The 26,412-nt window shown below is 53.6% G+C and overlaps 1 protein-coding gene across 2 annotated transcripts in view; it reads left to right on the top strand.

Annotated features, from left to right (window-relative positions):
* The window catches only part of SLC24A4 (solute carrier family 24 member 4), a 180,485-nt gene that overhangs the window by 121,432 nt on the left and 32,641 nt on the right, over window positions 1-26,412 (top strand). Inside the window, exons 5-12 of one of the 2 annotated variants that reach the window (XM_059182464.1) lie at window positions 907-991; window positions 1,529-1,632; window positions 2,412-2,486; window positions 5,314-5,339; window positions 7,079-7,132; window positions 8,662-8,747; window positions 13,443-13,612; window positions 17,943-18,147. In XM_059182464.1, the coding sequence (XP_059038447.1) occupies window positions 907-991; window positions 1,529-1,632; window positions 2,412-2,486; window positions 5,314-5,339; window positions 7,079-7,132; window positions 8,662-8,747; window positions 13,443-13,612; window positions 17,943-18,147 (805 nt within the window). Of the gene's footprint in view, window positions 1-906; window positions 992-1,528; window positions 1,633-2,411; window positions 2,487-5,313; window positions 5,340-7,078; window positions 7,133-8,661; window positions 8,805-13,442; window positions 13,613-17,942; window positions 18,148-26,412 lie in introns of both variants that reach the window. The other variant, XM_059182463.1, reaches the window with a different exon arrangement.

The following is a 26,412-nucleotide window of genomic DNA, read 5'->3' as shown; positions in this document are numbered from 1 at the left end:
ATAGCAAGGTCAGCAGGGAGATTGTGCTGACCCCAGACTGCCCAGGGTACTTGGGAGGGTGGGTGCAGGAGGAGACTGAGCTCTGCCCAGATGCCTTCTGGGCACCATAGAGTAAGTGTCTTCAAGTTCAGGTTCAGGGAGACCCAGAATCTTCGTGGCTTCTCCCAGCATCCAAAGCCCCCAACAGCATATTCTCCATCAGAGGATGGGCCTCTGTGGCTGGAGCATGGCCTTGCTAAGGAGAGTGTGCCTTATCAGAGATCCAGCCTCATCCCCGGAACTAGGTTGTCTGGGTCTTTGAGTCCGTGAGCAGCCAGGCATCAGGGCTGCCACGGAGAAGATCTTCTGGAATGCAAGGGCCAGACTGTGCCTCTGGGATCTCTAGGTCCCACAGCCCTGAATTGGGCAAGTCTGTGTGGTACCCAAGTTCTGCATGGGCCCTGGAGACGGCTGCTGGCTGAGCGCCACTGTGTCCCAGACTCTGAGTTAGGCACTGGCAATCCAGAGGTGAAAAAGACCAACCTTCACTGTCCAGAGGGAAGGCACAAGCATAGTCCTCAGACCCTCGCTGGGTGGTTTGTGTTTCATTGATTGGAGGACCAGACTCTTCCACCGGTCCAAGGGGAACAGCTGACTCTGGGGGTACAGTTCGAGAGGTGACCTCATTTAGGGGCTTGGCGATTGAGCAGAAAGTGACAGGAAAAGGGGACAGGGGACTTTGGGTGGGGTGGCCCACAGAGTACAGGAGGCATGTGCTGAGGGTGCTGGGAGACGACACGGCCAGCCCAGGTACCCAACTCTGGCCACAGCAGTCCCCCACGCTTGCCATGATCGTGGGCGTGTCTGGTGACAGTGTCTGCAGTCCTCACCTCACCGCCTGAGTGTCTGTGGTCACTTCTGTTTCAGAAGCTCCATCTGAGTGAAGATGTGGCGGGAGCCACTTTCATGGCCGCAGGAAGCTCGACGCCTGAGCTGTTTGCCTCTGTTATTGGTAAGAAAGGCCCCCAGCAGGGGACACAGGACCCAGACCCCCACCCCTGACCAGTGAGGGCATTTGTCAGCTCTGAGCCTCTGTTTTCTCAACTGTAGAGCGGGAGAGCTGGGGAGACAGAAAGTAAAGTCGGGTTCCCTGGGGCGTGTGGGAGCGCAAAGGGCGGGTGGGTAGAGGGCTCCTTTTGTGGGGGCAGGATAAAAATGTTCTAGAATGAGATTGTGGTGATGGTTGCACAATTCTGTGACTATACCAAAAAACGGGATTATCATATACTTTGAATGGGTGAGTTTTATGGCATATGAATTAGATCTTGATCAAGCTGTGTTTAAAAAATTTGTAGGGGGAGGAATGGAGTTAGCTGGTCGCCCAGGACACTTTCTTGTCTCCGGTTCTGCCGTCCCCCTCAGCCCCACAGGCATGTGATGAGGAGAACGACTCCCTCTGTCCATGGGGTTGGGGACACAGCCCTCCCAGCAGCCCGGGGCGGGCGGGGGCAGGACTGGCACAGGAAGGTCTCTGCCTTTCCTGTTATAGGCGTGTTCATCACCCATGGAGACGTTGGCGTTGGGACCATCGTGGGCTCTGCGGTGTTCAACATCCTGTGTATAATCGGCGTTTGTGGATTATTCGCGGGGCAGGTCAGTGGTTCGTCTCCCTTTGTAGAGTGACCTAGGGACAGCAGCAGGGGAACCTGGGACCTCACCTTGGGTGTGCCCTTGACTGACTGAGGCTGAGCAAGTCGGCTTCCCCCTCCAGGCTTGGGTTCTCCCAGGTACAAGTGGCATCTGACGTTCTGTCCACGTCCAGCACCATCGGATCCGAGGGCAGGACAGGGTTGGCTCTCTTGTCCGGGCCAAGGGTGAGCGTTCACTGAGCAGCAGTAGATGTTTGAGAGGTCCCTCCTGTAACCTTGACCCTGAGCTAGATTCTGGAAATATCTGAGGCCTGCCTTTGGCCTCCTTAGCAAGGAGGTTGAAGCTGGCCTGTTGCTGATACCCCATGACCATCTTCCTGGTCCTCAGGGCTGTTGGGGGCATTACACTCGCCCACCAAGAAGCAGGCTCATGAGTCGGCCCTACCTGGCCAAGCGAGGTAGTTTACCACCAGAAGCTTCCAGCATCTGGCTCTGCCTTGACCCTGGGCTTCTGCTGTGAGACAGGTTGTTACCTCAGAGGAGAGGGAACAGCTAGGCCCTCACTTACAAACACTGTGTACTTTTGTCCTGTTGCCGAAATACAATGGAGAGCACTGGGTGGCCTCGAGCAGCCGGGAGAGGCTTGTTTCCGGTGGCACAGTTAGCAGGAGCTCTGTGGGTGCATCCCTGCCCCTACGGGGCTCAGGGCTGGTGAGAAAGCTAGTCCCCGCACCACCCCCCATCTCCCCAGCCAGCAGCAGCTGACAGCCCTTTGCTTGGCAGGTGGTCCGTCTGACGTGGTGGGCTGTGTGCCGAGACTCCGTGTACTACACTCTCTCTGTCATCGTGCTCATTGCTGTGAGTTACCCCCTGCCCGTTTCTGTCCCCATCCCCTCTCCACTCTGCCTCCCTCGCCTGAAAACCTCGTGCCTGACACCCTGGTTATGGAGCAAATCCAACAAGCACCTTGAATTCAAAAAGGCCTTGGAAACGTCAGAGCACATGTCCCATGGTCCGTGAAGTTAAGTTCAAGCCCTTTGCTCCTCAGGGGCCCTCAGAGCCTCCGTTAGAGCCCGATGCCTGAGAATCGGAGTTTCTGCGTTCCCTGCTTCCCGGAGAGCAGGAGAGAGACCGAGGCTGGCTGGAGGCAGGCAGAACGGGCGGCTGGGGGAACACGGAGAAAGGCAGAAGAGCTGGAACAGGGTTTCTGGAGTCTGTTAGTGTGGGGGAGAGTGACAAGAGATTATCCCCACGGTCCCCCGAGGGCTAGTGTGGCATCATGCCTATGACACTGAAGCACAAGGCACAGGCTACTGCCGAGATGCGTGCCACCCCCAGAGGAGACGTTTCAGTCCAGGCGGTGGCATGAGGGCAGAGGACTGTGGTGTGCCCAGATTTTCTGGAATGTGCCCCAGAGAGTTCCCGACCTCACAAGATCTAGAGCCAACTGTACAGGACAGTCCCATCCCTTGTACGAATTATCTGCGGGTAACAAATTTCCCCCAAACTCTGTAGCTTCAACTAGCAAGTAGTTCTTGCTCTTGTTGTCTGTGAATCAGAGTTCAGGGTTTTGCACAGATGGTGGCCAGGGTACACAACTCCCCCAATGAGAATCTGCTTTGCTGGGGGAGGAGTCCCCTCGCAGGGCTGCAGACAGGCCTCCTCTGAGGCTTCCTGGCCGCCTGGCTCACCATGCTGTGCTCACCACGCTGACTGGCTGCCCTTAGAGCAGAGGTGAGAAGGTGCCACCGTGGAAGGGAGCCTGTGACCTGATCATGGGGGCTGTAACCCATCGCTTTCGCCTCATTCTGTTTGTCAGGAGCTGCCCAGGCCATAGAGACAGGCCCGGCAGCATGAGTGTCAGGCAGGGCATGAGTAGGACCATTTGAGACCACTGCGACCCCTGTCTACACAATCCCGAAAAGGAAAGTCATAGATAAAACAATATACCTATATGCAGTTCAAAAAAATTAAAAAAAAAAGAATCAAATGATGCCCAAACTATCAAAGACAGAAGTCCTTGATAATAAGAGAGATTACAACTCTCCGTGGTAAGTGCTTTGGCGAGAAGATGCTAGAACCCCAGGTGATATGATCATTACCCCCGAATGGAAGAATCTCTGAGCCTGAAATTGACCTGTGCAGACGGAGGCCGGGTGCTGGGTGGGTCCCTTGGGCCCCGTGGGGGGTGCCGACATTGAAGACCCGATTTTCCAAAATTATAAATGACTCCTGATAAAAATCCTAGGCTGAGCCAAGTCCACCTGTTTCTCCATTTGCTACCTCACTAGGAAATTACATATTTATTACAACTGTGTAAAAGTATTTTGGTTTTTATGACACAGTTAAGTTCTGGGTTCAGGTCTTTCTCCACCCCCCACAACCTCCCGCTGCCACCACATGTCTGAATTTTAGCCAGACATTTAAATAAGAGGTCTTTACGTGTGGGAAAACCTTCTGACAGACTATGTCACATGTTCTAGGCTGGTCATCACCTGCCTGTCCCTATCTCTAAACAGCCCTCCACGGGGCTGTAAAAACTAAAAATATCCCCCACACATGTCCTCACGTTCCCCAGGGGGGGCACTGGGCACTGCTCTGTTCAGTACCACTTCCTCAGAGCCTGGAGCTTGGGGAGCCTCACAGGGATGCTCGGTCAGGATGACACCCCCCCCCCCGGAAGTGGCCTCCCCATGGCAGCTCTGGTGCACTGCTCCCGTGACAGCCAGGACAGTGGAGCACCATGGGTCCCTGGCTTCTCCCCACATCCTGTGCAGGCCCTCTTTGTCTCCAAGGCCAGTGGGTGGGTGCAGCCCTTCCAAATTCCCATCCACACTGGGCCTGGCTGGGGTGGTCCCAGGACTCCTCCCCTGGACCTTGGGGCATCGTTCATCTGTGCCTGTGTCCGAGATGCTGGGTAGGGTTGTGGGGCAATGTCTGTGCCCTCTGCAGAAACCGTGGCACCCTCACCATCAGCTTGGGGCTCCCTTCAAATGGTACAAGTGGGTCCTTTGCCCTTAGAATCGCCAAAGAGGTTTCTCTCTTTTTAAGAAAATAATATCCCTTGGAGCATCTGGTGGCTCAGTCGGTTAAGCATCTGCCTTCAGCTCAGGTCATGATCCCAGGGTCCTGGAATAGAGTCCCATGTCGTGCTCCCTGCTCTGCGAGGAGTCTTCTTCTCCCTCGCTCTCTGCACCCCCCCCCCCCCGGCTCGTGCTTTCACTCTCTCTCTCTCTCTCTCTCTCAAATAAATACTTTTAAAAAAAAAAGGAAAATAATATCCCTTCCCTTCCACATACATGAGTATCATAGACAGGTAGGAACTATAGGGAGACAGACAGGTAGGGGTCTTTTCAGTTTTTCAGCAAGTCTGTCTTGATTTCAGCAAGTCTGTCCCCTTATTGATGGCAGACCCCCGCCAGGCTGGTGTCACCTGTGACTTGCAGTGTAATGAAATGCAGGCCATTTCTCTCAGGAGGCCACGCTAACACATGCCAACATCTGCTGGGAGGGGTTTCATCCAAGGAAAGGTCACCTGCAGCTGAGAAACCCAGAGATGGAGAGAGGAGCCCAGCTTTGTGTCAAAATAACAAGGCAGTGTGGGTGAGCTCCGAGTGTTTAAGGGTCTGTGTGTGCTCTTTTCGAATAAATAATGCCCCCATCCTTTGTTTCTTTTGCTTTCCAGTTCATATACGATGAAGAAATTGTGTGGTAAGTTTTAAATGTTTGCTTATTATTCATTTTTTTGTTCCTATCCTTCCTTGTTGGGTGTGTTGAATCTTTCTTGAGATTACTACTACAGAAATGAGCTAATGCCCTTGGGAAAGTAAAAAGGCATCATTCTAAACAATCACGTCTTTATACTTTCAGAGCGACAACGATTGTTTCCCTCAGTGTTCCTGCTCTGCCAAATGAAACATATTATAAAGCTAAAATAATGAAAACGGTACGGCATTTTGGCACGGGCCAAAATGGACTGTGGAACCAAGAACCCAGTCATGGGCCCATTTCTTGGCTGGGGGATATGACAGGTGTCACAACAGGCAGTGAGTTAGGGAGAGAGTCTCAGATCCTGCTGGGGAAACTAGGGAGCTGTGCAGAACAAAATAACATCAGATCCCTTCTTCACACCTTATGCAAGAGGAGAATCCAGGTGAATTAAAGATCTCACTGTAGGGGCACCTTGTAGCTCAGTTGGTTAAGCATCGGCCTCCAGCTCAGGTCATGATCTCAGGGTCCAGGGATGAAGCCCCAGGTTGGGCTACCTACTGAGCAGGGAGTCTGCTTCTCCCTCTCCCTCTGCCCCCCTCTCATGCTCGTTCTCTCTCTCTTTCTCAAATAAATAAAATATTTTTTAAAAGCAATATAGATCTTACTGTAAAAAGCAAAGGTAAACAGAATAAAATGTAGGAACTCACCTTAGTGACCTCCAGGTAGGAAATGATGCCTTAATTAAGATACATAAAGCAGAAACTTGAAAGGCTGGTGTTTTCACTGTGTCAGTGTTATATGTCCATAAGCCATAGAGACGTTCTCTTCATGACGGTGATTCAAAGTGGCATCCCATCAGTGTCTTTCTGTGGGACTGTGCTCAGTCCGCTGAGGACATGAGCAGCCGAGGGCTCTGGGCCCAGAGAAACCTGCTCTCGGTCCGCACCTGGCCCTTAACCCACCCGGTGAGCCAGGCAGCCACTCCACATCCAGGGTCTCCTCCTAGATGGACTGGGGGTGGCGGCAGTGGGGTCTTCGCCATCTCACCGCAGCTCTGCTGGGCTGCAGACTCTGCCAGCAGAGGGAGAGTTCCCGAAAACAACCGTAGCTCATGCTTGGCGCATAGTAGGCCTTCAAGACGCATTTGTCAGATAACCAGACAGATTAAGCTGGGTGGCTCTTCAGAGGCTTGTGGTGCCCGTGCGCAGGTAGGTTTGGGCGCTGCACCTGCTGGGCAGTGGGATAAGCATCCCAGGAAGGCCCCGCCCCTGCGCCCCTCTGGAACCCCGCCCTGCGGGCTCCTGTGCCCGCCCCTTTCTCTCTGCAGTTGTCCAGGCCCCTCCCCACCTGTACCCACAGCCTTTCTGGTCCCCAGCCAGAATCTACGGTGAGCGCACAGGTCTCTTAGGACCAAGTGGGTATGACTCCAGGCTGCTCCCTTCTGTGGGTCCTGGGATGGGGCAGTCCTGGTCCCTCCATTTTCTGGATACCCGTGGAAATGCTACCTGATCCCCGTGGACCCCCATCGCTGAGAAGAACCCACCCTCACCTTCTCTGTCCCCAAGAGGGCTTCAGATGGCAGCTGGCCACATCCTAGGGTGGCGCCCCTGTTTGCCAGGGCCAGGGCTGGGGAGGGTCAAAGGACATTCTGCCCTGCTCCGCCAGGGCCTCGCTGTCAGCCCCAGACCCCACGGCCACAGGCACCCTGTCCTAACCACAATCTCTCTTCTCTCTTTGAGGTGGGAAGGCCTGGTTCTCATCATCTTGTACGCGTTTTACATTCTGATCATGAAGTAAGTAGCTTTTCTCTTCTCCCTGCTGGGCAGTCTGACGCCTTGTTCCGCTTCCTGCTCTAGCCTTTCGTTAGAGCCCAGACAAAACTGAGGACAGACCTTCCAGCCACTTCCAGCCAGCTCCGGTTCTCTGGGGGTACCCACTGGGGTGCTCAGACACTGGGGGCTCCTGTCCACACCTGGACCAGGGGACCTGGGCTGGTGGGTAGAGGATGGGGCTGTTCAAAGACAGGTGGCCAGCAAGACCTCTTTCCCGGGGGGCTCCTTGCTACCCTGGGGCACCACCCTTTCTCACTGTCACTGTAAATGCCCTCTTCTCAAAGAGCCAGGCTGTCCGGCTTTCACACCAGGCTTTGTACAGTGCCACCTGTCAGGGGCTCAGCCTGTTGCAACTTCAGGGCACGCCACTCAGGAAAGAAGGTGCAGACCCTGGGTCAGGGTTGGGCTCGCTTGCCGCCTCCGGAAACCGCCTGGCTCAGCGTGATCTCAAAAGTACTAGCGAGGAATATCATTCAGCCCTAACAAGGCAGGGACATCAGACTGGGATGAGCCTTGTAAACATGCTAAGGGAAAGCAGCCAGTCACAAAAGGACAAAGACCGTTGATTCCACTTGGGTAAGGGACTCTGGAGAGCCCAATACATAGAGCTAGTAGGTTAGAGATTACCAGGGGTGTGGGGGTGGTTACTGGTTAACTGATGAACGGACACAGACTCGTTTGGGATGCTGCAACCCGACAGTAAATTATGCTGACAGTCACCCGACACGTCCTGGGACTGTGATTAGTGCCAACAAGTTAGACACTTAAAAACGAAAAAGAGTTAAAATAGCAGATTTTTCCACATTTTAAAAAACAACCTCTCTGTGAGCTGAGTTCCCTTCAGGTTTTGTCGTCTTGTCCACATCCCCAGAAAGAGTTAAAAGCAACACTGTGGGAGACTCTGAGTCCCCACATTTATATCAGATGTTTATGGTATTTTGTGCAAATGGGTGATCACCTGTCCGAGTGCGGGAGGCTTGTCGTCACATGAACCACTCACTCTCTGAGCACCTTCCAGTGAGGTGGGCGGCCTGGGGTCCAAGCCGGAGATGACATCTTCTCTGGGGGGTTTGCCTGGCTGTGAGAGGTGCAAGCTGGACTGCCGGGCAGCCCATGGGAGCAAGACTCATGGCTGTGGGAGGGAAGACCTACCTGGTGACACTTCCTTCGAGCCTGCCTTTGATACTGGCCTGGGACAGGCTTGGGACAGGCATGAGTAGACATGGGTCATGCTCTTGGACCAGAGGTTCCTTATGCCCCCCTCCTCACCCCCTGCCCAGGGACGCCACTAATAGTCCAGTGGGGCGGGCCTCTGACAGCACGATGTTCTCGGGGTCCTGCCAGGGGACTGTCAGCTCCGCTAAGTGCCCTCCACTCCCCCTCGCCGCCTCCACAGGCCACTCCCAGGGCCTTCTGACTGTGTGTGCATGTGGTGGGGGTGGGGTGCCAGGCATTTCCCTGGGGCTCTGACCTCCTGCCTTAACTTCCAGGTACAATGTGAAGATGCAGGCCTTTTTCACCATCAAACAAAAGACCATTGCCAATGGCAATACTGTCAACAGCGAGCTGGAGGATGGTAATGATTATTGCGATAGTAGCTCTGACGATCCCTCCATGCCGTTGCTGGGGCGAGGTAAGGCTGAGCAGACAGGAGCGGCCCATGCCGTGTCACTGAAACCATCGCCCGTTCTCTCTCTTGCACACACACACACCCCCCACCTAAATTGTCACTCTCTTACTTTTGGTACTAAGGCCCTAAACAAGGAGATACGGCTCAGACTTGTGTTTGCGTAAAAGGGAGAAGGATGAAGAGAGCCAACAGTCGTGCCCAGGGGACTTTCCCCCAAGCCTCCTGAGGAAGGTTCCAGGCCTGCTGGGCTTCTGCGAAATGCAGCAAATTACCCGTCTGACCCTCGGAAAAGGCCAGTGGCAGGAGTCGGAGGACTTGGGGTGGCAAAGCAGGCTCAGGTCTCCCTGTGATTTCTCACATCCCAGGCCCAGTTCAGGTGGAGAACTCTGTTCTGGAGAGATCTCTGTCTCGTCAACCAGAGGAACGGCAAGGCCTGGGAGGGCAGCCTCAGAGCTGAGCAGGAACAGCCAGACCGGCCCCAGAGAGCCCTGCCTGGGAGCCCTAACCCCAGGGGCGGCCCCCTTGTCTGGGGTTCTGGGCCCCCAGGGAGTGGTAAGGCCTGAACAGGTTTCTGTAATGAGGATCATGGAAAAACAGATGAGCCTGGCATCTCCAGTCCCACCACGGGGTTGGTAAAGGCCTTCTTCACCAGCATGACAGGTGGACAGGCCACGTAAGGGTCTTTATTCCACGTTCCCCGTGGCCCCAGGCGAGCCATGTCCTCTTTCGGGCCACTTTCACTCCTTCACGGGGTCTGTGACAGCCCCGGTGGTCTCGGGGGCTGGTTTGCTCATGTCTGGGATGTGTGGGGGCTGGAATCTGTCCTGCTTGGCCCCTCACTAGTCTTCACTAGTGGGGCAGATCTGAGTAGGGGCTCCAAGCCCTGGATGTCCGGCAAGTTTGTTCTGTCCCGTCTCAGGCAACCGCCCGATGGAGGCACCTGTCACAGGTGCTTGACGGAGGAATGAATGTTTCCATATGGAAAGAAAGAAGCCCTTCCAAAAGGACGAAGCCCACTGGGTTGGGGGAGGATCACTGTAGTCATGGTTACGGCCCGGCTGCCAGACGCCACTGGTCCCTGATGGTCAGAGAGGGGAGGCCTGGAGAGCTTGAAGCTGTAGCCATGTGTCCTGTCGCCAAAATGCCCGGCAGCCTCCCCCAGGAGAGAGCCGGTTTCCAGGACAACCTCCGCAGAGGGGAGGGACGGATGTGGCTGCTGGTTTGCATTTTAGCTCCACAGACAGAGCGGGCCTGAGGTCCCAACTGCAGATCCCTGAGCACAGCGTCTCAGGACAGAGGCTGATTCCTGCCCAGTCTTGTACACCGAGATTAGTGCTCCAGGGCCCACAGGACCTTCATGGCAAAGAAGAAAGATTCCAAGTGGTGGTGGTGGCGGTCATTCATTCCTCAGGTGCCAGCCCTGAGAGCTCCCTACCACCTGCGTGGCCCGTGCAGGAGGCCCCTCCCTAGTGTCCCATGGGAAGCATCTCTTACTTGCAGAATAGCCACAGCCCATGTGGGGCCTCTCCTAAGGCTCTGTCCTGCCACTGTCTCCATTCCTTTGACACCCAGGACAGTAGGACCTCCCCTACAAGTCTCTTATTTTCCCCCAAATATCTAAGTCTGGGAAAATGTCTAGAAAATTGGAAGATTAGACACAGGGCTGCCCCTCCCCCCAAACATAGGAAAAGAAGGCAGATGGGCCTCCCTCCAAGTTTCATCAAGGAGGAGGCATTTGGATAAAGGCCAAGGAGACAGAGGGGTCTGGACAGGGGTCAGGGGAGGCAGGGGGAGGCTGCAGGGCTGAAAACTGAGACAGGGAAGTCCCAGAGATGGAGCCTTCAGGATTTCGTAGCCCAGGCTGGTGGAGGACCCTGTGTGTAAGTCACCGCAGGGCACCGTCCCCCAAGAAACAGACTGAGGCAGGAGGAAGGTGTTTGCAGGACCCCTACAGGGACTGAGAAGGGGGCTTCAGGGGATTGCCTTTCTTTTTTTTTTTTTTTTTTTTTTTAATTTTATTTACTTATTTGACAGAGAGTCACAAGTAGGCAGAGAGGCAGGCAGAGAGAGCAGGGGAAGCAGGCTCCCTGCTGAGCAGAGAGTCCGATGCGGGGCTCGATCCCAGGACCCCGGGATCGTGACCTGAGCCAAAGGCAGAGGCTTTAACCCACTGAGCCACCCAGGCGCCCACGAGTTTGCCTTTCTTAATGGTGTAGTTGTCACCAGTCTTTCTCAGGCAGAGCTCCCCCCCTCCCCCGCTCCTTGGCCTACGGGCAGGTCCCCATCTACCCACCCACCCGAGAAAGCCCAGGACTGCTGCCTGGTGGATTCTGTCAAGAGCTCACAGGCACACACAGCTCTGGTTTTTCCTGTTACCAGTTTTGGTGTTTCCCTGTGCCAAGTCCAGCTGTTCAACCCGACCCCTTCCCAGGTGTTTGGACTTGTTACTACCACTCTTGTAAAATGCCTTTATGTACTTAAATGTTCTTTAAAGGTCATGAGGTTCTTTTTACCAAATCCTCTGGGGCGTTTTTTTTTTTCTTATTTTGAGGGGTGGCAGAACACAATATCTTCCTGCTCTGTTCTTCGTTCAGATGTCCAGGTTTTTCTAAAACTCTTAGAAATTTTTCACATGACGCTTCAGTTCTGCTCAAGAAAGCAGAGAAAGGTCCAAGAAAAGGTCCCCAGGGCAGAGGAGGAGGGTACCCCCCGTCCCCGTTTCCAGCTGCTGAAGGAGTCCCCCTTCTCTGCTGGTTGCCACAGCCTCACAGCCAGGGCTCCTGGGGCTAACCGCTAGGCTCACGGTGGAACTTTCTAGGCTGCCCTGGCCCTGGATCCGACTTGGGCTTCCAGCAGTGAGAAAGGAGGCAGACACCTGGCCTGGGGCTGAAGAACTGCCAGAAAGACATTCTCTAATGGAGTGATTTTCTGGGCAGCCCCCCTTGGCTCGGCCGTATCACCTCCTGCTGTCATTTGGTGACAACACCACGACAAGAGTCCTCCCTATCCCCCACCCCCCCCCACACTGGGGAAGCCAGTTATCACAGCTTTTGCTTCAATGAACTGATGCTCCAGAGGCTCCCTCCTTCTGATCCCGGGGGGTCCCCCAGGGGATGCCCATGTCAGGGCTGATTCTACAGGTAGGACAGAGCCTGGAGCCTTCGAGTGGTTCGGCAGGTCTCCTCCCTAGGAGGGAGTGGTTCAGGCTCTTAGCAGTGAGGGGTCCTTTTCCTCCAAGTGGGCCAGAGCCATAGAAATCGGCCAGGAGAGGGGCCCTTCCCAAAGCCCTGAGCACTGAAGCCCCCTGTAGCAGGAACCCCTCTACTAACTCCTCCTTCAAATAACCCCCTGGCATCTTGGCCACCATCAAGAATGCTGCCCCAGGCTCTCTGCGCCCACAGCACGCTAATCACCTCTGGCAATCTCTGTTGGCCTTTGTCTCCGTAACTCTTCTCTTCTGAACTGTAAGTAATCTGCTTTCACCCACGCGGTAACACAGGCTTTACAAAACAAACCCGGACCTCCCGCGCACACCTCCTTAGAGGTTAGCATCTGTCCCAACACATGCGGGGTCCTCCTGGCTTCATTTCTAACCTCCGTGCCTCCTGTCTGCTGAGCCTTGCTGCTTGTTCGGTGAGGGTGTGCATGTCGGGTGTGCATTTGCTCGTGTCGGTGCCATTAACGCTCGAGGGTGTGCTCTTGGCTACTCCTACGGGGAAAGGCCGCTCTCCAGGAGCCGGTGACCAGTGTAGAGGGACAGGCCTACCCGCTTCGACAGTCTCCCCAGAGGGAAAAACCACCTGCTTCTGTGTGCTGTGTTCCTGAGCAGTTCCATTCCTGGCCTCCCCAGGGCTCCGGAGTTACATGTCAGATCCCCCCGGGAGGCCAGCCCTGAGCGAGCCTGTGAAGGTGGCAAGGAAGGGGCCTGAGGCCTGGAGACACTTACTCTTCCGCCTCTTGGGGTGATGGGGTCGAGGGGGAGGTGGGAAGCAAAGGGTCAGAGACTGTGGCCTCCCTGCTAGAGGGTGTGTGTTTTCTCGGAGACGTGGGACGTGGCCAGCAGCCCTTAGCGAGCAGGCTTCCCTCTGGGGTCTCTCTTGCCTCGTCCAGCCCCTGTGGTCCTCATACTTGCCCTCACCGCCAGGCCTCTATCCTTCTCCACCAGGTGGAGATGGTTGTTCAAACGGAGCAGGTGGCCTGACAGGAAGCTGTCTGGTGCTTTCTAGCATTTTCCATCCTGGAGGGCCCTTGTCAATTTCCAGAGTTTTATCTGAGCCTCTGTCAACAGAGGGGAAGAAAGGTCCCCTTGCCGTCATGGGCTAGGGACCCTGTCTGAATTATAGTCGGGCCCCCCAGTGAGGTGCAGACAAGGAACTGAGAGGCCTTAGTCAAGACGAACCCCAAAGAGAGGGGCATCACCCGGCGGAGGGGCTAGACGTGAAGCGTTTGCTCTTGAGGCATCCTGTAGCATGGGACCCCGGGGCCTCGGCTAACACTCCCAGTTGGCAGGCAGTCCCTGGCAGCTGCTCAGACCACAGCCCCAGGTGGTCTGCTGTGTGAGGGGAGGTCAGCCAGCCCAGCGCTGGGGTGTGATTCCCAAGGGAGATCTCAGCACTAATCATGCTGTTGTGCTCAATATAGTGAAGGAGGAGCCTCAGTACAGCAAAAACCCAGTGGTGATGGTGGACGAGGTCATGAGCTCCAGTCCTCCCAAGTTCAGCTTCCCGGAGGCAGGCTTACGCATCATGATCACCAACAAGTTTGGGCCCAGGACCCGACTGCGGATGGCCAGCAGGATCATAATTAATGAGGTCAGTCTGTGTCAAGGGCACTGAGAGCGTGTGGCCTCGGGTGTGTTGCTGGGCTTTGAAGCCACGGGCTGGTGCTGAGCCACCAGGATATCCTCAGCCAGGCTGGCCTTTATTGCTGTCCCTGCTGTGGAAGGAGGCCCAAACGTTACCAGCGGGCAGCACACGATCCTCTCCAGAAGTGTGGCACAAGGCAGGCAGCAATCAAGTACAATATCTAAGATGTGCCACTAAGACTTTTGTCAGGCACTAAAGGAAAGCTAAGTGGAGAAAGGCCAGCTGGAAGTATGGCTTGTTTCTTTAAAGTGTTCTTTAGTACAAAAAAAAGGTTGAGCACACACTTGTTCTCTACAGACAGACAACTCTAGGAGAAAACCAAGAACACTGGCAGAGGTCACTTACCCCTGAGCACTTCCCTTTCACTCTGCATCCTCCTGTTCTGCTTGAAGTTTGTGCCCTCTTTCTCACTTGGGGGGAAAAAAATCAGTTTTAGTGCTATTTCCTGTCCAGAAACTATAGCAAAGATGCCCCCACTCTAATGGCTTTCCAACTTTCTTCCAGGCTTTGCCACATATGTGCATATGTGTTTGAAGTCCTTACCCTCACACCCAGGTAGTTCTCAGAGAGCTTGGAAATTTGAGAACTAATAATCCGTGGTTAGCACGTCAGAGGTATGCAGAAATGATATCGCCCAGGGCTGAAAAGTTCTATATTTTGAACATTTCTGCTTTTTTGTATAATACGTCTTCCCTGTGGAAGATATGGAAAGAAAGAGAAACACTGAAAATGTTGCATCATTCTGAATCTTTTTGACCCAGGTCACTTAAATAGGAATTGGTGAAATTTTACTGAATCCTGGTTATCTTTCATGAGCATAATTGTACCCACTGAAGGGGGTGAGGATAACTCTGAAGGATGTGGGTTCATAGTAGCTTTCTCATGGTAGACCCACCAGGGAAATCATTGGGTTTTGAGGAGCTAGTAAAATATTGATGGTCACCCACCCCAGATATTTTAGGCTGCTGGGAAGACCTTGTGTCCTCCCCCTCCCCTCCACCACCAGGCTGGGATTGAGTGCCCTGGCAGGGAGCATAGGGATACAGAGAGGCCAGGCTTGGGAGAGGAGATGGGCTTTTAATCTCACATTAGCCACTAACTGGTTTGATCTTCCTGGGCCTCAGTTTCTCTTAATGAGAATGTTTGGGAAGATGCTAACAGCACTAAAAAATTCAGTGGCACACAACCGATAAACTGTGTGTGGGAGCAAAGCTGTGTCTTGGGGTAATTTCATCAGAGAATGGGAGTGGGGGGAGGAAAAAAAAAAAAAACCCAAATACCCAGTTGTTTCAAAGTCGTTTCTTAAGACCCTGGGTCTCATTAGAATGTTCAGTCATTTTAATTCCAAAATGTTAGAGGTGTTTGCAAAGCCGCAATTAAGCTGTGTTAGAGTCTAGTGCTTGTGGTACGGATGTCCATGTTTGTTCACCAGAGAGGACAGAGCAGCTGAGAGGGGTGGCGGGGGGTCGGGGGGGGGGAGCACAGGTGTATGGGAGAGGGCGTGTGAGGGGTTTTCCTTCACTCCAAGGCTGCACTTGGCTGTCCTCACCCAGAGCCCCTGCAGTGAGTTGCCGAGGTGCTCCGAATCTCCCCCACCTTCAGTTTCCATGCATCTCACACCTGGGTGCTGGTCCTTCTGAGCTGGTCCATTCGACTGCTGAGGCTTAGCCAGGTGCAGGATATCTTACCTCTTAATGACCTTCTGCAACAGATGATGAGATTTCCAGTTTCTCAGAGAGGCAAAGTAATTTGCCCAAAGCCACACAGCTAGTATGAGCGCAGAACAGGAATTCCCACCCAAATTTGCATCTAGACTGCAAAACTAGGACTGCGTAGATTATCAGGGGTCAGTGAGTCCACCTTCTCAGACCCTTCTTTCTATATCTTTTTTTTTTTTTTTTTAAGATTTTATTTATTTGCCAGAGAGAGAGAGAGAGCAAGTGAGTACACACAAGCAGGCAGAGAGGCAGGTAGAGACAGCGAGAGAAGCAGGTTCCCTGCCCGAACAAGGAGCCCGATGCGGGACTGGATCCCATACCCCGGGATCATGACCTGAGCCGAAGGCAGCGGCTTAACCCACTGAGCCACCCAGGCGCCCCCCCTTCTTTCTATATCTTTATTCCCTCTATAATGTTCAGCCCCTGCTTGAGTTGCTTATAATTGCCTCTTCCAAGTGGTAACTCTTTGAACATCGCTACCCCCTGATTTTCTCCTCGAACTGAAATATCCTTAAAACCTCCCACCCTCCCTGATGCAACGGGGTTCCTGTCATTACCATCTTCCAGCTTGTCTCTCTCAGCATGTGGATCCATCACCTCCTTTGTGTTATAATCTATGCCTCTTTTAATACAACCTCAGGTAACTTTAGATATTTTTCTAGGTACAATGCTCTGTTGTTTCCTATTAAGCTAGAATCATGACCCCTTTCCATTGCTACCATACATGTTGCCATTAAGTCATGCCTCCCTCCTTACAATTCTGTCCTTGTATAACCAGGTTCTTTGTTTAAATATAAGAATCACCTGTCATTTAATAGTACTTAGGTTTGCTGCTTGGGTAGCAAACTATTATGACTCCACCTCTGAGCTTTTGTCTCAGACACAGATCTCTTTGCTCTGTTGGTAGGCTAAGTGTTGTGAACACACTTGTAAAAAAAGAATTTTAAAATTTTCATCCCACCCTAGGCTTCATGATTTAGGAGTCCCTACCTAAAACCAACATGAAGGCAGTTAAACGGCCAGTTCCTTTGTTTTTGTTGTTTTTAAAGAGAAATAACATGTATTTTAATAATGATGTTTTAACTTCCAGGTAACCATGAGGATAGGCATTGGACACACAGGTAGAAAGAATAGTGCCTTGGGGACACATTCACACATTCTTAGTCTCCTGGCAAAGAATTGGGAGGGGTCTCTATTTGTCCATTGTGTGACAGTCCTTAGCCCCAAGGCCTAACTCAGGCTGACACACGGGTATTTAAAATCAGAACCAAATGAATGCGAGCTGGGCAAAAAGGCAAAGGAAAATGGAAACCTGTTGATTTCTAGAAACGTGGCTTCTGCCTTTCCCTGGTTTCTAGAAGCCCATGGAATTGGTGAGGAAGATTAGCTTCCGCGTGTGGAAGGGAGGCAGCCTTTGTCAGTCACTACAAGATGGGGCCGGGAAGGGGACACTTTGGTTCAGGACTTACCCATTAGACATGGCAAAGCACCGCGACAGCAGAGACCATCCCAGTGGCCAGCGACCCAGTAAGGTGCTCAGCACAGTTGGTCAGTGGGGAAATGCCGAGCCATGGCTGGATACCATCATACACCCACCAGAATGGTTCACATGGAAAGGGCTGCCAAGGTCAAGTGCTGACCAGAACAGGATACAAAGGAAATTATAATACATTGCTGATACGAGTATGACGTGATTCAGCATGCAGGAACTGTGTGACCCAGAAACCGCACTCCCAAATACACGAAAGAAACAAGTCCATTTTGTCCAGAAAAAGACTGGTGCACAAATGTTCATAGCCATGTTCTTCATAAGAACCTAAGAACAAAAGAAGGGAAACTACGCAATGCATCATGGGTTATTCATACAGTGGAATAGTCGACAGCCATGAAAAATAGCTACTCAGTCATGCAACACCACGAATGAATTTTACAGATATTGAGTGAAAGAAGCCACACATAGAATAATACGAATTATTTGAATCCATTTATATGAAGTTCAAGTTCAGGAGAAGCAAACTGATGTTTATAAAAGTCAGAATAGCAGTTACCTTGGTTACCTCTGGAGAGAAGGGGCATATAAACCAGGGAGGTGCCTGAGGGACTCTTCTGTGGGGCTGGAAATGGTCCACACCTTGAAGGAGAACATCATTGAGCTATATGCTTCATTTGAGTATCTTTTTGCACAACAGACCTGAAAAAAATTAAACATTAAAAAAAAAATGATGTGGGACGTTTCCTGTGGCTATCTTCAGGCAGCTTATAAATGTCCAGTGAAGGATCTGGAATGGTCATTGTCTTCCAGAGTCAGGGGCTAGGTGGTCTAGTTGGCATTAAGAAGGGGAGGCCCATGTTCTGCCCAGGCCCCAAAGGCTTTCCCAGCATCAGTCCATCCGCAAACGAGCAAACTGAGATGGAGCCTGAGGTTCTTGGACCATTTCTCAGGGAGCACAGGGATGGCATTCCAGAAGCCGTTCAGGGCTATGCGTCTATAAGGAACAAACCACCATGGAACACTTCATCCCATGTCTTGGCATCTGACTTGCCTCCTGTCCACACAGCGGCAGAGACTGATCAACTCAGCAAACGGTGCCAATAGCAAGCCACTTCAGAATGGGAGACACGAAAACATTGAAAATGGGAATGTTCCCGTGGAAAACCCCAGCGACCCGCCGCGGGAACAGGAGCCGCAGCCCCCACCGCCACCGCCTCCTCCAGAGCCGGAGCCAATTGAGTCTGCCTTCCTGTCCCCCTTCTCCATGCCCGGTGAGTTCCAGGGGCACGGGGCCCTCGGGCTAAGCTGAGGTCTTCAGGTCAGAGACCTGGACCCACAAGGGCTGGGGAAGGCTGTGCGATGGGTTGACATTAGGTCACTGGCATGTGCCAGACAGCAGGTCAGCTAGAGACATAGGGAACCCCAGTAACCCCTAGTGACTGCATTTAAATGCCCAGGGCAACTGGTCTTTCTTTTGTAGTAAGAAAAAGCAACCACCACTGTTATTTTCACAGACCTGGTTTGATTCTCCCACCCAACATTCACTGACAGGATATTCTAAGGCCAGAAATTACCCACAGACAGTTACACCTTCTCCATTTGACAATATCTCCTACCTGTGCATAAGCCCTCAGCTTCCTCCATCTCACTGGAGTATGACCTCTGAAGCTTAGTGACCTCTGACTGCCAGCTCCTTGCTGATCTCAACTTCTGCTCTTCTCCTTCATGCACCCTCTCCTCCAGCCACACTGGCCCCCTTCCTTTCCTTAGAACACACTTGTATGCCCTGTCTCAGGACCTTTGCACTTGCCTGTTGCTGGAATGCACTTTCCCCCATGGGCCATAGGGCTTGCTCTCTCCCCTGCTTCAGATCCCTGCTTAAATGTCACCTTCTTGGGGTGGCCTTCCCTGACAATGCTGTTTGAAATTTATTTTTAAAGATTTTATTTATTTATGTGACAGAGATCACAAGTAGGCAGAGAGGCAGGTGGCGGGGGGAGGGGAACAGACTCCCTGCTGAGCAGGGAGCCCGATGCAGGCCAGGACCCTGAGATCATGACCTGCACCGAAGGCAGAGGCTTAATGCACTGAGCCACCCAGGTGCCCCCCCCTTTTTTTTTTCTAAGATTTTCTTTATTTATTTGATGGAGAGTGAGAGAGATCACAAGTAGGCAGAGAGGCAGGCAGAGTGAAATATTTATATATATATATATATATATATATATATTTTTTTTTTTTTCCCTTGTGTGTCTCCCCCAGCTAAAATGTCACCTCCACAAAGGGCAGGGATCTTTGTCTGTTTCGCTCCTACCTGACACATGAGAGGGGGATTAGCAGGTATCTGTGCAGTGAGTTCAGATGCAAGAGGAACCCCAGACACACACAGTGTACCTTCCTCTTTAACCAGCTTTCTGTGTGGGCCTTTGAGTCCTCGGTGGGAGCTGAAGGCCCTGGTCTCAGAGCTTTTGCCTCGGTGTCCTACCATCCCGAGAGGAAGCAGAATTCCAGAATCTTCAAGTCTGGAACCTGATGTTTTTCTGAAAAGAATTCTTTTGTGTTTAGCATCGGGATCAGAGAACATATAATTTAAGAGCTGGCTCTGTGGGGAGAGAGGATGTCCAGGCCCTTATCCCCCTGTTACGGGAAGACTCCTGCCCCCAAGTAGATGGCGGGGGACCTAGCCAGGCTAGGATACTCTGCCATTATGGTTCATCCTGAATATAGAGACTCCATCTGGGAACACAGGGCTACCTCGAGGTTCCTCGATCAGAATCTCCAGGGGCACGCTGCTTCCAGCTACCTGGCACTTCCGAAAATTCAGGGTCTGGTTCTGAAACATGGACATTTCAAAGACTGGCACAGGACATAGGAATCAGCGTTTTCTAACCTTCTCTGGGTGATTCCTGGGAACTGGCTAGGTTAGGAGGTGCTGATCCCTGTGAGTACCTCCCAGGTTTCTTTCACATGAAGGGCAGACCGGAAAAGTGACATTTTTCTCCTCACTGACGTCACAGAGGGACCCAGCCCTGTGGTCCAGCAACCCCCCGCCCCAGGACCTCCCTGCCGACCAGAGGGGCGAGGGGAGCTGTGTCGGACACATCCCTGACACGTCAGCACCCCTGTTGGAAGACTTTGGGGAGTAGAGGTCATGCTCATGTAGCTTGTCTTGTAGGCTAAAGGTCACACTCTATTTAGGTGGGAGCTTGGTCCCTGGGCCAGGTCTGGGCCACTGAAAGAACGGGTGTCCTTCTCCTGTGCAGCCAGATCCCGGGACGGCAGTGTGTCCCCCCAGAGCAGAACCTGCTGCAAGTCTGAAAAGCGGGGACAGGGCCCTGCCCTGCCTAGCATTTTTCACTTCTGTGTTCATGAGTAGTCCAGACACAGACCTGGAGTCCGGAACACCGAATCCCCCCCTAGCCATTCATTGTAACACCAGCAGCCCACTTCCTCTCCCGCATCCACACAGGGTGAGCATGGGGACTCGGGGCAGCGGGCTCCCCGGGGTTTCAGTTCCTCAGGGGCCAAAGCCCAGATGCAGCGGGGGCTAGGATGTGGAGGGAGAGGCGGCCATGGCCCCGCCAAACTTTCTGGGGAGGAGTTCCCGAGCTGTGAGCTGTCTTCTCCAGTCCCAGGAGGTATGTGGCAGAGTCCCCACTTGGTGGGTGTGGGGCCTGATGGGGCCCCAGCCACCACCCTGCCCCGGCCACTTTGTGTGAACCCTTGAACGGGTGCAGCCCACTGTCCAGGGCTTGGCGGGAAACCAAAGAAGGGACATGCCATTCTGGGCAGCCACGGGTCAGGACCACTCACCCCTGCGTTTCTTCGCACCCTTGAGTTTAGCAGGACTGGGTTGGGTGGACCCCAAGGCCTGCTGTCCCTCCATTGGTTTTGTCCTGAGGACCTGGCGCTTCTCAGACAAGTGGCCGTGGGAAATGGGGTCGAGCTCCCTGCAGGACTCTGTCTGGGGGGCTCAGCCCCTGGGGCTGGGGTGGGTTGGGGGACTTCAAAGGCTGCTTATCTTGCCAGGGCTGGGCCTGGGAGCTCCCAGGCTCTGTGGACCTGTGAGTCCTCCGGCCCGGAGCACGACCCTGCCTGGCAGCCCCCCGCTTCCTGCAACAGCTGGTCCACCGTCCTCCTCCAGCCAGAGGCTCCAGAACGTTCCCCAGGGCTCAGCTCAGAGCAGAGCCAAATGCTGGGAGCTTCCGCCCCGAGCTTGCTGCCTCTTGCTCTCAGGAATAGGCCGGGCTTCCTGCGCCCCTATGGAAAGCTCCCCCTCCCTTTGTGTCCCTGCGGATGCAGATGCATGTCCAGGTGTTGCCCTTGGAAACCACGAGTTATTTCTTGCTCCTCCTCCTCTTCCCTCTGCTCACCTTCTTTAAGGACTGGGGCGTGAAGAGGGGGCCCTGTGGCTGTAGGCTTTTGATTTGCCTCTTTCTGACTTGCCGTTTAGACCCGCATGGCGGCCACGGAAAAGTGAGAACGGTGTGGATAGAGATTTAAGGGAACTTAGATGGTGGGATGCAGCACCTGTGAGAAAGTCTGTGAGTCTGGCACCAGGCCCTGGACCACCTCTCTGGGGGGGGCCTCGCGTTGATCGGAGGCTGGCCAATGGCCCCGGAGGCACTTATGGGCCAGAGGGATCTAGCCATCCCCTAAACTGGGCCCCAGAAGGAGTCACAGGGGTGAGCAAAGTGGTAGCAGTGGTGGGGATGGGAGGAGGGAGGGAGCCATTCCTCTGGTCAGCTTGGAGCCAGTCTTTCTGCTGCGGCGGGATGAATTGGGGCCTGCCAGTTCTGTGCACAGTCCTTCTGTGGAGTCGGGGGCAGCCTGGGAGGCAGGCTCTGGAGTCCAGAAGTCCTGAGTTCAAGTTTTGGTTCTACTCCTCCCCGGCAGGAAGCACTGGAAAAATGCTTTGCGTCCCTGAACCTGTGCCTCAGCCCCACAATTGGGGCAACAGTGCTTATACCCCAGGGTTGCTCTAAGTAGTGTGTAAGGTACTTAACCACCATCTCTGGGCACTAATGGATGCATAGTAGGTGTGCGGGAAATGCTTGTTTGTATTATGGGCTTGAATCACGTGGTTTCTGTTATATCTGGCTTTTCACACCTTTCCCCTTGTTTGGACCACAAGCTATGTTCTAGAAGGGTCACAGAGGTCAGGATTCCTGGAGGCCTGGAGCCATGGTCATCCTGAAGGTCCAGGAGCATCTGCTGTGTGCCAGGTACCCACCTCTGGGCACTTTGCCAATAAGATCCCTCTTTGCAGGAACTACTTGGGTACGAGACCACTGTGGGCTTTGGGAATATGGGTGGGAACAGGACAGCCATGGTCCCCATCCTTGGCCAGCTTGCAGATGTGCTGGATAAATGCAGGCAGGTCACTACAGGATGCACGTCACGATTCGTCTTCCTTTCCAAAACAGCGGACAGGTGGAAGAGGTGGCCCCAGCCTGTGGCCCCCGGGCTCTGACACCTGCACGCAGGATCACGGGGATGTGGACTGTAACCCAGGGACATTCAGCAGCAGCCCGGCCCTGGCACTCACCTGGCCTGCTGGACACCGAGGGCCGCCTGCTCTTCCCACTCTGGGCCGCAGAGGCTGGTAATTAGGCTTCCCCAGGCCAGCCATTGCCTAGGGAAGAAGCAAGCAGGGAGAAGCTTCTTCTCCCACGGAAACTGCGGTCTGCAACCCCAGGGAACAGCTCTGAGGTTGCCAGCTGGAGACCCCGAGTCCCAGCCTGGCCAGGGAAAATCCATAGTGCAGGTTGTTTTGTGGCTGATTTGTGGGTTGACTAGCTCAGGGGGTCAACGGGACTCCTCTCTTCTGCCTGCCGACGTGTAAGGGAATCCCATCCTGTGCGGGGATGCTGGCCTTCACGTCTGCCACTGTTGTGATGGCTCTGGGCACTTGCTGTAGGTCAGACCTGGAATCCTTATAGGGCTCTCTGGGGACTTTTGGGTGCTGTGCCCTGTCCTAAGAGCTTTATGTGCTTTTGCTTTCATTGAATCTTCCCATGAGGTGGGGATGATGTTCTCCATTCTGCAGAGAAGGAAGGAGGGGGCAGAGACGCTGAGCCACTCACGCCGTCACCCAGCTCCTACGAGGAGGGGAGGGGTCCGGGTGTGCAGCCCTGCTGTGTGGTTCCACCTGTGTGCGCTGAGCATTTTATTTTTCCTCACAGCACCCTTTAGACGAGGCATCATCTTTAGCTCCATTTTGCAGAGGGAAACTGAGGCCCTGAGAGGCTGAGTGACTTCCTAAGTCACACGGCCATTGAGTGGGGGGATCCCCTCTTCCACCCTGTGCTCCCCGAGCTGTGAACACCATCACAGGCTGGCCCACTGGGGAGCAGAGTCCCAGACCGTGAGCCCCCGGGCTGTCCGGCAGCTGGCAGGTGACCTCAGGTATATGCATCTGGGATCTGTGAGGCTGTGCAGCTCCTGTCAGTGGAGAGACTGTCATGAATGTGCATTTCTCCAAAGTCTACACCCTTGGAGGGGCTTGAACAGGAGGTAAAACTTACCGATCACCTACTATGGGCCAGGCAGGGGGCTTTTCACATAGCCACCCACCATAGTCTACAGGACACCCTAGAAGGCGGGTGCCATGCCCCCAATTTCCCATGTGAAGGAACGGAGGCACAGACAGGTGTCATTGCCAAGGGCATCCGGGCAGAAGGGGCAGACCACCATCTGCACACTGGCATTCTCACGGCAGACGTGCTCAGGGGCCAGCACTGTAGTCCAGCCAGGGGACTGCCAAACGATGTGTGTGGGGGGCGTAAAGTGTTGGGGACCTCACACGTGCCCGCCTCGGGCCTTGGATGGCATGGCTCTACCTTCTCTTCCTTTATCAGAATAACATTCAGCACAGGCAATCTGGAAACCTGGGGATGTTTTTAGGGCTTATTCTCCCATGCCAGGCCATCTTCCCTGCTTCTATGTAGCACCAGAGCAGGCTGTCCCAGGTGAGATGAGAGTGGTCTGTTTGGCCTCTTTAAACTCGGAGGGGGCGGAGGTGGGGGGTGCTGCCAAAATAGAGCTCTAGAAAGTCTAGAAAGCCCTAGAAAGTGGGCACGTTCTCACCTCGGAGCCCCTCAGCCCATCTGTGAATGCGGCAGAGAAACCAGGTGCCGTGGGCTCGTGTACATGTGACGGTCCAGACACAATGCCCGTCTGTCCCAGGCCCCCAGAGGCTGCGGCTCTACAGGGCGGAAAGCTTCGCCTTCTTGCCTCATCTCTGGAGCCACCAGAGAAGAGGTCTCATAGGTCAAAGTCAGGATTTCAAGGGAGTGTCCTTGCCCTTGCTGAGCTGTCAGTTCACAGCCCGATCAGAACGAACACTGGCAGAGCATTTTGTTTGTTTGTTTTTTTCATGTAACAACTTTTTTTTTTTTACATTTTAACTCCAGTGTAATTAATATGAGGTGTTCGTTTCTGGTGTGTCATACGATGATTCAGCAATTCCGCATGTTGCTCGTTGTGCTAGGCACGCGATTCCTACCCTATAACAGCATTGTTGATCTAGAATTCACTTGCCCTAGTGCTTGCGCCTTTAAAGTATACAATGGGTGGGTTTTAGGAGATGCCCAGAGCTGTGTAACCATCACATCAACTCTAGCCGCTCTTTAGCACCCCTCCCCCCCCCAGCAACCAACCCCATCCCTCCCCCACATCCCCCCATCTCCTGGCAACCGCTGCTCTGTCCCTTCGGATTTATCTGCCTGGACATTTCGTAGGAATGGAATCGTGTCGTAGGTGGCCTTTTGTGACTGGCTGCTTTTCCTCAGGATCTTTTCAAGGTTTATCTGTGTGGTAGCCTGTGTTGGTACGTCGTTCTTCTGTGTGGCTGACTAATCCCTTGTATGGATACCCATCTGTTGCTAGACATTTGGATCATTTTCACTTTCTGGCTATGTGGTTTAGAAAAAACATAATAGAACATAGTGGAGAAAGAAGCTGAATTTTTTTTTTTTTTTTAATCTAAGTGGAAACCATTTTTCTCCAGGTCCCTGTGGTTCGTGACAAACGGTGTCTGAACACTAGGATCGGAAGCGAGGGTGGGAATTAAAGACCTGCCACCTCCTTCTATAGAGTGGGAAGCCGAGTCCCAGAGAGGGGGCACGGGCTTTCCCAAGGGGCAGCCTAGACCAGAAAGAACCAGGCATCCAGGCCATCTACCCCAGATGCTGCTCTATGGGGTCCCTGCCGCCAAGCCAGCATGGTGCATGCTGGGAGTGTGGGGGTGAAGGAACCCAGACCTGTCCTGTTCTGGGGTCCCAGAGCCTCTTCACGTGCTGGCAACACAAAGACCACACAAGTTCCCACAAGATACAGGGGGACCTTTTTTGGACAGTAAGGCTATAGGGATGTGTCATGGATCCCAGGGCACAGAAACAGCTAGAGGCCTCCAGGGGAAGCATGTGGGGTTTCTGGGGGGGGTGTCAGGACTCTTCCTGGTCCTGGTCTTCATTTCTCCACAGATGCCTGTCAGACTGGCTTTCGCAGATTCGGTCAGAACACATGGCAGACTGTGGCCTCGTGTGGACCCCGGAGTGGCCTATGACTGTCCCAAACCCCCTACCTTAGCTTATTGGTGCCGCATCTGAATTCCAGGGTCTGGAGAGCAAGAGAGAATGCCATGTGCCCAGAAGCCAGGTGGCTGGCCCCATTCCATTCACTGTGCTAGCCAACGAGGCATTGTGGCCCCTAAGAAGGTAGCTCTGAGGGAGGACCATCTGCGCACATGCGCGCCCGCATCCCTTGTGGGACCCATGACTGCTGCCTCTCGCGTTATCAGGAGATGCAGGGTGTAGCCCATCTGAGACAGAGGAAAACAAAAATACAGAGATGTAGGTGCCTTATGTGATCATGGGAAGGACACTTTATTTAGTCTGGGCACCAGGAGACCCCAGAGCCTCCCCACCACACCTGCTTCTACGGCTGCCACATCAGAATCAGGGCAGTGTGAACCAGGACACCGCGGAACCATGAGTTCCAGGTCTCCCTGTCAGAGCTGCGATCCAGGGGCCAGGAGGCTGTTGCCACAGCTAGGTCTCAGCCCCCACAGCAGCACAAACAGGGCACAGGGTTGGTGGCCAGACCTTTGGATATCCACACAGGTAGTGCCTGGGCTCAGACTACCCCCCCCGCCCCGTGGCAAATCCCAGTATCCAGGGACCCTGCTAGATAGGAGTCATCTAGAACAGCTGAAAGGCAACCTCACCCCACCTCCATTCTTCTCAGATTTGAGGGGGACTTTTTTTTTTTCTTTTAAGTTTTATTTATTTATTAGACAGACAGAGATCACAAGTAGGCAGAGAGGCAGGCAGAGAGAGAGGAGGAAGCAGGCTCCCTGCTGAGCAGAGAGCCCGATGCAGGACTCGATCCCAGGACCCTGAGATCATGACCTGAGCCAAAGGCAGCGGCTTAACCCACTGAGCCACCCAGGCGCCCCTGAGGGGGACTTTTTTGAGTCCAGACCTGGAGCTGCAAGGGGACCTGGGAGACGCGTCTGCAGACACCAGAAGAGGGAG

Source organism: Mustela lutreola, chromosome 7 (genome assembly GCF_030435805.1).
Source record: "Mustela lutreola isolate mMusLut2 chromosome 7, mMusLut2.pri, whole genome shotgun sequence".
Classification (NCBI taxonomy): Eukaryota; Metazoa; Chordata; class Mammalia; order Carnivora; family Mustelidae; genus Mustela; species Mustela lutreola.
Note: the sequence above shows the minus strand (reverse complement) of the source record. Positions and strands in the feature narration are given on the sequence as shown.